The 10,787-nt window shown below is 48.2% G+C and overlaps 1 protein-coding gene across 2 annotated transcripts in view; it reads left to right on the top strand.

Moving 5' to 3' along the window:
- The first annotated feature begins 7,739 nt into the window (after positions 1-7,739).
- The window catches only part of Ccdc60 (coiled-coil domain containing 60), a 137,273-nt gene continuing 134,225 nt past the window's right edge, over positions 7,740-10,787 (top strand). Inside the window, exon 1 of one of the 2 annotated variants that reach the window (XM_048785724.1) lies at positions 7,740-8,255. In XM_048785724.1, coding sequence (XP_048641681.1) covers positions 8,166-8,255 — 90 coding nt within the window. In that variant the 5' untranslated portion in view covers positions 7,740-8,165. The remainder of the gene's footprint in view (positions 8,256-10,787) is intronic. The other variant, XM_015505134.2, reaches the window with a different exon arrangement.

The raw sequence follows: 10,787 nt of genomic DNA, 5'->3' as shown, positions 1-10,787 counted from the left end.
AACCATACAGTCAGGATGAGAATAGACTATCTTTTATCTAACAACAAGGAACTGGTTAAACAACTGTATAGAACCGTAAACTGGAACTCCCTTCTAGCAAACACTCATTTTGAAACCACATTTTAAAATGCATTTATGCTGGGCATATTGACGCAGAACCTGTAATCCCAGCAGCTCGGGAGGCTGAGACAGGAGGATCATGAGTTCAAGGCCAGCCTCTGCAATTTAGGGAGGCTCTAAGCAACTCAGTGAGACCCTGTCTCTAAATAAAATGTAAAAAAAAACAAAATGACTGGGGATGTGGCTCAGTGTTTAAGCACCCCTGGGTTCAATCCCAGGTACCTAAATAAACAAATAAATACAGGCATCTATTAAAAAAAAAAACGGAAGATGTTTATACTTATTATGGGGGAAAAAATAACTTACAAACAGGACAGGTGCCAGGGATCCCTACCCTACCTGTGTGTTACAGGAGAACTTCACTTTTATTTAACTGAAAATTTGACGATGGCTAATTTTTAATTTTAGGCCACTGGCTCTGAAGAAATGTAGTCTTCCTAGGTTGTCCCAAACCTCCAGTAAAATCCTCCTCTGCATGGCCTCCGAGAAGTAGCATTTCGAGTGCGTTAATGAAATGAAGAGAAAAATGAAGCTACCGACAAGATTGGAGGAATATTGGTTCCTGGGGCGGCTGTCACCAATTACTACGAACTGCACGGATTTGAACAATAGGTTCTTACTGTCTCCGTTCTGGAACTGGAAGTCCAAACCCAAGGCTGAGCCCAAGTTCTCGGTGAAGGCTCCTGGGGAGGGGGCTCCTGCCTCCCCTCTTCCCAACTCCCCGGGTTCTCTGACTTGTAGGCCTGTGGGTCTAACCTCTCCCTCCATGCATGGGTGGCTTTCTCCCTGTGTGTCTTCTAGGTCTAGGTCTCCATCTCCCTCTCCTTGAAAGGACACAAGTCACTTCATCAGTGTCCACCGCATTCCTGCAAAAGCTCACCTGGCCATCTGCAAGGATCCTATTTCCAAACTAGAGGACATGCACAACTACTGTCGTTGAGAACTTGAGCATGACTTTTTCAAGACGATAACTCTACTGACCGCCATAGGAAGCAGACCAGAGCATGTAAGGACTAGGAAATGGAAGGGGGTCCTTCCCAGCTGAGATGGGGGCCTGAGATGTCTTATTTGGAGGCTCAAGGACAGGCTTCCTCCAGAAGGCTGGGGAGGTCCGTCTTCTTGCAGGAGGGTTGGAAATCTTCAGTTGTCTTATTGTCTGGACAGCATGCGGAGGTAACTCCACGCTATTCTGCTGAACTCAACACCACACATACACGCACACACACCCTGTGCAGTGAGAGAGCATTATAATAGTGTGACAGAGTGTTGAAATACATCCCTGGATTTGGGATCTAAAAAGAAATGCTTCCCAGACAATCTCCAACGCGAACCAATTGCTAACATCTAGAGCTTGCCTCCATTTCTTCCCTCGAAATATGGGATTCAGAGTTCCCCAGCTCCAGTCTGGCCTGCCTCCTAGGGCACAGCAACATGGCAGGGAAACATGGAGACACTGCCCTTGGACGGGGCTTGGACCCCCAATCTAGTAGGTGAAATTCCCCAAGAATATTCCCAAGGGCTTGATTTTCTCCCCTGCTCCTGGACCAGTTGCAACAAAGTAGAAAAGAAAGAGGAGGAGACAAGATAACATTCTATGCTCTTCTTTTCTTTTGCAAAGATCCAAATTCTCTTCCACCCCCCCCCCCTTGGATTGCATTTTGGAGAAGAGAGCAGAAATGGGATATAGGGGGCCAGAGAACCCTCCGGGGTCAAGGTAGCATGCAGTGAGCCTTCTTCATCCTAATGAAGTCCTAGAATCCACGGAGGTGGTACAAATACATATTATCCAGTGGCATTTAGTCCTGGAAGCAATTCATCAATAGATTGCCAGCTACCAGGTGTCAAGGGACCCCCCCACACACACACACACACCCAGTTTTAGTCTTGCCCTGGGCCCCCTCATTTGTAACTCAACTGCTGACATTTCCATAAAAATATCCAGAAGGGGTTCTCCCGGCAGGCTAGATGCAATGCAGAAAAGCATATTAAAGATATGCAAAAACTGATGACTTTTTCCAATAGATTTTTAATGCCAAACATATGTATTACTGACGGAAACTCAAGTGTTTACCAGGTTTTGAGATTTCACTTCAGCTACCCCAGCTGGCGTCTGACACATTCCAAAATCTTTCTTCCACTTGATCCGTCTATTTTTAATCCTTTCGGGTGCTTCTGTTTCTGGAAAATTGGGAGGAGAGGGTGCCTGTTGCTCCACACCCCTCAGTTCACGTTTTGCATAAATCAACCAGGAATTAAGAATTAAAGGATCACTTCCTATCTCAGTTGTCAAATATTTCACTGTTGGGGAATGTATTTGCATATCTGAAAACACGTTGGCCTCTCAGTGTTTGAGGGATGTGGAGAGTAAGAAGGGGAAAATTTAAAACATCCAGGAAAGCAAAACTGGGAGTCGGTAGCCAAAGAGCCCTCAGGAATCTCACAGAAGAGTCTGGGAGAAACCCAGGTTCCAGGGAGACCTAGGGACACCTGTTAAATCCACAGGAACCATAACTCAAGGTAGCTCCATGCTGGTGGGGTGAGCTAGGACCCCCACCCTCCAATTCGTATCTACCTCAGAAGGTGACCCTACTTGAATCTGGGGTCTTTCTGGAGGTAATTAAGTTAAAACAAGGTCACTAAAGTGGACCCTAATCTCTATGACGGGTGTCTTTTTAAGAAACTTGGACGAAAACACACAGAGGGTAAGCCTCACAAGGACACAGGGAGAAGGTGGCCATCTGCAACCTAAAGAGAGACACGTCAGGACGAACCAACGGCGGGGGGTGGGGGGGACACCTTGGTCTCAGACTTCTAGTCCCCAAATGATAAGAAATGAAATCTCTGTTGTTTAATTTGCCTGGTCAGGATCGTCCTCCCTGACTAATACACTCAATTTCAGCAGCAGATGACATAACATTCCTTCCATAATATTCTATCATTATAGAGCCAAATATTGGGGTGTTACTGTGATAAAAAGTGACATTTGTGCAAAAGCCAATGTGCTACGATGGGGCTCTGTGACAGAGCACTTGCCTAGCACGTGTGAGGCACGGGCTCGATCCTCAGCACCGCATCAAAATAAACAAAGTTTTAAAAAAAAATTTAAAGTCAATATGCCATCGAGTGTGAAGGTGAAAGTGTCCAAAAATTTGATTCCAAAGTTTGAGAAGTTGTGCAGTGCCCACCAGGAACACCTGTCTGGTTGGAAAGCAACTGTGGCTATTTAAGAATCAAATGCAAAGTTTTCTTTCCAGGTACGTGTTGCATTTTATCAAATGGCGACGACATCTTTAAGATCTAAATATGTACTCAGTTGCATGGGCCAAACTACTTAACAAGTGGGCTTCTCAAGATATTTCTTTTGGCTTAGAGATGCCATTAAAAATTTATTGAGAAGCAAAAGGCACCATGAGCTAAGAAAGTTTAGGAACATCTGTTGTATCCAGTGAGAGATTTCAAGGCAAAATGGTAGCAAAGAGTGCTTCTTGGGAACTGGGAACTGAGTGTTGACCGGGTCCCAACCCCACCTGCTACCATTATGTCGTCAATGCCCACGGAAACTCAGCTGTAGGACCTACTTCACTTTGGCATGGGATCCAGTCATCACACAGACCACAGCACCCGAGGCAGCTGGTGCCATAGATTCTGGACCAGTCCAGGGAAGGCAGAGCGGAACCCCAGCAAGGATGCTTTGCAATTGCTATGAACCCCATCAGTAGCATTGCGTCCTCCACACACAGAAGCCAAGACAGAGAAACAGAGGGGTCTCTCCACCCTTCATGTCCAATAACCCCTGAGGGACTCTGACCTTCCAATTTCTGCAGCTCTGAGCTCTGCAAGGTGAGAGTCCAGGTTCCCCCAAATGGTCACATTTTTGCCAGGGGACAAAGCATGGCTCTTTCTGACTACAGCTATCGTTGCTACAGGGCACTTGGATGCTGTGTGTCTGGGGACTAGCAGGAGAGAAAAGAGGTGACCACTTTGTCAGGAAGATTTGACCCTGATTGACAGTTATGCAGTTGGGGGAGGGCAGGAAGGAATCCATGATGAACGTGTGTGATCCAGCTGTGTCCCCAGAACTCTCCTGACCAACGTTAAGCAGAGAATGACGCATGGGGCAACCTGAGACCAAAAGGAGACCGTATTTGTGGAAGGGCGCAGAATCCTCGGGAATGAAGACTTGGATCACACCACTAGCCAAGCCTCCAGGGCCTGTGGAGGCTTTGACGTCCCTCCCAGAGGGTCTGCAGGGAGCACGGCTGATTGGCAGGCGCTGTGTCTTTTAATACATACTCCAGGCTTTGATTCCATGGGTCACGCATCCCACACCCAGACGCTCCCAGCCAACGAGTGGGCACCGTGGGGGCCTAGAGCCAGGCCGTTCCTGCCCCATGGGGGATTCGTCTAACAGGCTACTTTGAATCAGGGCCTCCCCATCAGCCTGGCTGAGACTTTCTCAGAGCTGTATCATCATGTGTGATTCCTCCCTTCCAATCCCCCCCTTCCGTCCTCCCATCACCAGACTCTCCATGCCTATCCCTGCCCCTCCTCTTTGTATTATGCCCCCCAATAAGTCTCTTGCCCATTGTATTAGCCCATTGCTATAACAGAATACCTGAGGCTGAGGGACTTAGAAAGAAATGAAGTTTACTCGGCTCACAGACTCAGAATCTGGATGTCCAAACAGCATGATGCGGGTTCTGCCGAGGGAACCCCTGGCTGCATCACATTATGGCGAAGGCGTCATGCAGGACAGCATGGGTGAGGGAGAAATTGGATGTGAGATCAGAAGCCAGAGTGACCAGGGAGGGGCCAGGCTCGTTCTTTGGTAACCACCCTCTCACAAGAACCAACCAACCTCCCACAAGAACTACATGAAATCCTGCTGAGGGCAGCACCTCAGTGACCTAATGACCTTCCACTAGGCCCCGCCTCTTAAAGGGACAGCCACCTCTTTACATTGCCATACTGAGGATCAAACTCCCAACACATGTGACTCTGGGGACACACTCAAATCATATCCAAATGGTAGCACACATCTGGGGTCTTCTACTGAAGGAGCTCAATCAATCAATATGTCCCTTTGTACACTTTTTTGTTAAGGTTATGTGTGTGTGTGTGTGTGTGTGTGTGTTCATCCAGCAACTAGACTGGGAGATGCCATGAATCTCCAGGGTTGGGGGGCTATTCCTCATTAACAAGTTTTTCCCCCAAAGTACTAGATTGATCTAGAAAATATTTCGTTCTTATGATCATAGCCTAGCAATAGCTATCATTTACCACGTCTTTATGATGTGTCAGGTACTGTGCGAAATGTTGTGTGTGTGTCACACCATTTTTACATAGGTCCTATTTTTTTAATCTCCTTTCTGTAATGAGAAAACACAAGCTTCGAGAGGAGCCATCATTTGGGTAAAGTCACGCAGCTGGTCATGGGCCACGTTGGGATTTAAACGCCAGCTGAACTATATATTGTCTCCCAAGTTCTGTTTGGAAAGGACCTTAAATGTCAAGTAGTCACTCACCACCGAGTGATCACTGGGGCCTCTTCCACCCATCGAGAAGCCAGGGAGCCCTTGGTTGAATGCCACCAGTGCTGGGGAGCTCATTTCCTCCCTAGGGAGCACACCCCTTTGTAGACAGAAAAGGGAAATAGCACCCACTGAGCCCTTTCTGCCAAACAAGCTCTATACACTTGTCATTCTACTTGTTACTCCCAGGGGCAGGCATAAGATGGACGGGCCTGACCATCCCTGTACATGGACTTCCCATCCATAATAAAACGGAGGCTTGGAGAAGTGACTTGACCCAGTTCTTCTAACCAGTAAATGACAGGGTCAGAATTTGAGAAGCCTTACTTCTTCCAGTTCTCACCTGGCTTTGGCAGGTGAGTACTAACAAAGGACATAGGAGCTGACCTTCCCTGAGCGCCTCCTCTGTGCCAGCCACGGTACTTTGCATAGATGGTCCCATCTAGCTTTCAGCCTGGTCCTTTGAGGCTAGTGACCATGGAGGCTGCTCGGTGGCTACGTCAGCTGACTCCAGAGCTCACGTCTTTTAAAATGATGCTCTGCTGCATAGGTCTTTCTTCACATTGAGCCAAAGCCCTCTTCCCATGCCTTGGGCTCAGACGGAACTCGTTGAGTCCCTCTTTGCCAAGGCAGCCTGGGCTCAGAGCTGAACATTTCCCACTCTGTTTTCTCACCCTCAGCCCCATCCTCTAAACACAGTTCTGTTTATCTGCATTGTTCTGAAAGCGCTTGCTGGTTGCTTAATGCTGCCCATAGAGGAAACAGAACCCGAACTTCCCATGAAAGGGGAGGTCAGATGCAGTCTCCCGACAATGGGGAGGAAATAATGACTTCCAGCCATCCACACCTGGAGCCGCATAGTCAGGCATTTTGCATTCCGTGTGGAGTGTCATCTTTTGGGGAAGATAAGCCCATGATGATATCATAATCCTCAGCAGCTCAAGGTTTAGGCAGAAACCAGGAACTCGACTGATTCAGGGTAAAGTAATGCCAAGGATAAGGCATGCAAATAACAAATGTGCAATATATTTTTTTTTTACAGCCTGAGAACCTACCTCACAGGGTTATTGGGGGATTAATTGAATTAATGTATGTAAAGTGCTTAGTCCAGTACCTAGCACAGAGTAAGCAATCCATAAATATTGTTAGTATTAATATCTGCTATGAAATGAGCCCAGCACAGTCAGAATGCCTAATTCTTCCTAGAGGAAGGATGTCAGGAAATAATAGCAGCACCCTCAACCAAGACTTCTCATATGCTCAGCTTTTATATATATTATCTACTTCAATCCTTAACAACCTGTAGTAAATCTGTTATCCCCATTTCAAAGATATGGAAGCTGAAGCTCTCTCTATAGAGGGCCCTTCCCCCAGGTCAGGCAGCTAAGTTGTTAAGAAATTGGGTTTTAGAATCAAACAGTTCTGACCTTGAATCCCAGCTCAGGTCCATGCTGTGTGACCTTCAGCGGGTCACTTAATGTCTCTGTGCCTCAGTTGCTTAGTCTGTAAAACAGGGTAATATAACAGCTTCCTAGGTGGAATGCTGTGAGAATTCTGTTGCCATTGTAATATAAAACACTTAGAACAGGGTCTAGCACGTTCTTAATAAACATCAGAGACAATTATATTCGTAATACACACGTGTGTTTATATGTACGTGTGTGTGCGTGAATGTATACCTGTAGAAGGGCTTTGAAGGATGAGCAGAAGTTTCTCAGGCAGGAAAAGGGGAGAATTAGGCCTCCTGGGTTAAGAATTGCCAAAGGCACCCGTTGTGCAACACACACACACACACACACACACACACACACCATCAAGGCACAAGGAACCACTCAGGGGTTAGCAGCAGGATGAAGCAAAGGTCAAAGGGAGGAGACGTGTAGAATGGTGGAGGAAAAGAATCCGGATCCTTAGATCTAAGAGGGGAAAAGTAGACCTTAGAGAACGTGGCTCTCCCGCCAGCCACCTGCTCAGAGCCTGAGTGCAGCTGCCAGGAGTCGGCGACCCCGCCCCCTCCAGCCCCAGCCAATGAGGCGGCCCCGCCTGGCGTCCCGTTGCCCGGCAACCGAGGGGCCCGCACCTGACTGTTGGCGGCTGCGCCTCTCACCCTGCCTGACCACGGCTGGGCTGGGCTGGGCTGAGCCCCGCACTGGGGCCGCCTGGGTTCTTGGACTCTGGCGGCAGGATGGGGATTTTGTTGATGGAGTTTTATTTTCTTCACTTTATATTCTATTTTGCTTATCGGAGGGAAAAAGATACGCTTCTGAAGATGGGGGAAGTTTATAAAAGTTTGTAACTTTCTGAAAAGTAAAGATTTCCCCCTTAGCCTGATTTCGTCGCCTCGGGACTTCCTTATCCTGTTTGTGGGACACTCGGGTGATTTGTTTTCCCATTCCTCCTCGCACAGAAACCCTTCTGGGGGGTTCTGTGTGGCTGGAACTTGGGAGTCAGGGAGGAATTTCTGGAACTCCTCGAAAAGTAGAAGATTCTGGAAAAGCCTGAGAGATTTCCAAGATGACCAAGGTGCCAGCCACCAAAAAGATGCAGAGTTCCCCCAGCTCCGGGGCCGTGTGGACCTGTTATGATTCAGACCCTCTGACACAGGTAGGTCTCCCCATTCTGTCCAAACAAAGAGAAGTAGGTATTCGCCACCAGACCCAGGAGGGAGGGGAGAAGGGAGAAGAGTCTTAGTGTGATTCAATTGTCCAGACACATCCCTGTCACTATTCAATGGTTGGTTTCTCCCAGACAATGAAAACACAAATCAGAACAGTTCACTGGGACATCCTATTAGCCAGTAATTCCAAAATGATGGAGTAAATTGGCAGTGACACCGTAGAACATCAGAAAAAAATTAAGATGAATGGTAGGTTTGCCGTCGCAGAACTGATTCCCAGAGATCCGCTGGGCTCAGGAGATGTGCGTATTCTCTCTCAGTGTTGAGGCTGCAGGGCGTCAAACTTGGGGGTTTGGAGGCTGGGCTTACTACTCGTCCTCTGGGTGACATTGGACAAGTTGCTGAACGTCCCTGAGCCTTTCTTTGCTCCTGTCTACAAAAGGAGAACAGGAATGAGGCAGAAATAGCTGAAGAACTAAACACAATCAGATATGGAAATCGACTAGCATGATGCTTATGCTTGCTCCTGTGTACATGGGGTTGTCGATTTGAGTGATAAAGAAAATTTGGCATGTCGTGAACGATCCAAGTCACGGGTTTCTGTTTTGAAGTGATTGTAACTGGGTAGGCCAGATTTATAAGTGTGCCTTGGTTTGGAACCCTCAAGTCCCTCCGTAGTCATGAATCAGCCACGTTAGGGAGAGGGGCAATGCTGGTCCACTCTGGTCTATCCACAGGGGCATGCACACTGTGGCTCAGAATCATGGCCCAGGAAAGTCGGCCCATGGGGAGTCAATGCACACAGGGGAGCTCACCAGTGCTTTGCACATGGCCCCAAGTGTCCTCTAACTGATCTTCTTGGAAGATGGACACACCATTGTGCACTCCTCTTGCTCAGCCCTCTTGGTGAGATCCGTCTGCAGGAGGCAGCTTTGCGAATCTCCTTTCATCTCTAAATGCTGCACAGAAGTGTGTTTGATCCAAATGGCCCCCTTGGGGACTGAACTTCCCAGGATAGCAACCAGGGTAAGAGAGTGAGGAGCCAGTTGGGGTTTCAGTAGCAGCCGGGAGATCAGAGCAGGGTCAGCTGACAGGAACAGGCTGGGTTTGCCCTGGATCTGCAACTTAGCATCCCCGTGGCCTTGGACAAGAGACAGAACTTCTCTGCAAAATGGGGATATTACAGTCCCTCTGCATGAGATTGCTGTAAGCATTCAGTGACTCAATGTAGGCCACCAGCCCTTAGGACAATTCCTGACCCAGTAAGTGCTGCTAAGATTTTAATTGTATGGATACCCCGTTCATTCAGCAAAGATTCACTGATTCCCTGTTATGTGCTGCAAACTCTCTTCCAAGAACCTCACTGCCGAGAGGGCCTATGTTTGGGGTGGGGAGTGAAGGAGGGAAGAGGCAGGTGATTATAATGCAAGGTGAATAGTGATGTGGTAGGGAAATAGCCTAGGGTCTCATGGGAGCAAAGAAAAGGATAGCTAGCTCAAGACTTGTGTGTGTGCGCGCGCGTGTGCGCGTGCTATATGGGGAGGAGAGAAGACAGGTGCCTATGCAACTCTTCCATTCAAGGATAGAGAAATGAGGAATATGGAGGAAGATACTGAGGTCAGAATGCCACACAGACCCTGTCTCTTAGATCAGAAGGCACTGATTAAGCTAAGATGGGTTAACTAGAAAGGGAAAAATCACAGGAAACCCTGTAGACAGCGGGTGGGTTGGTCATCTGGGGCAAGTAAAGCCAATGATAATGACAGTTGTGCCCCAGAGGATGATGGTTGGTAGGGAGCTGCCTTGGCCAACCTTGGCTCAGGTGCATGAGGTACATTCTCGAAGGCTTCCAGGAGCAGATCTTTCTTGCTCCAGAGTTCCGCCCCCTCTCTATTTCATCATCCATTGGGCACCACAGGGGATACCGGGAGAAGCTGCAGGGCATGATCCAGGAGTTTCCAGGTTTGTTTGGAGCAGAGGAAAAAATACCTAAAGAGTATAAGAAAATGCCAGGCAGCCAGTAGGTGTCCACAGGGAGCACTGTAGGAGAGATCCGGCATCGCAGAGGAGGAAGGTGTGGCTGCCCCCCACCCCCGCTGCATGGCCCTAGGGTCCAGGGCATTAGCTCCTATTGGGGGGGCAAGTCTTGGGGAAACCTTGAAGCCCTCTGAGTCTAGACCTTTGTCCTCCTCCCAGGGACAAGCTTTTCAGATCCTAACTAATGGGGGGCAGCACTTAGAGCGTCTTCTTGTGGTCTTGTTTTTGTGCTGTTGGTTTTTTCTTCTCCCAGGCAGAAGAAACATAAATATGCAAATCCTCCACTTGAAGGTCTTCTGTGGAAGAAACCTTCCAGCCTGCCCCCGTGTTGTGCTCCCTAATCTGTTTAAGGAATCCCTTTGGGCTTTGTTTCCCACAGAAGCAAAAAAGAAGTCTAATGGGATTAGCCACAGACCGGATGGAGGGAGGAGCAGGCTGCTGTGTGTGTGTGTGTGTGTGTGTGTGTGTGTGTGTGGCGGGGG

The sequence above is a fragment of the Marmota marmota genome, unplaced genomic scaffold (assembly GCF_001458135.2).
Source record: "Marmota marmota marmota unplaced genomic scaffold, marMar, whole genome shotgun sequence".
NCBI lineage: Eukaryota > Metazoa > Chordata > Mammalia > Rodentia > Sciuridae > Marmota > Marmota marmota.
The sequence above is the reverse complement of the archived record's forward strand: the minus strand, read 5'-3'. Positions and strand labels throughout refer to the sequence as shown.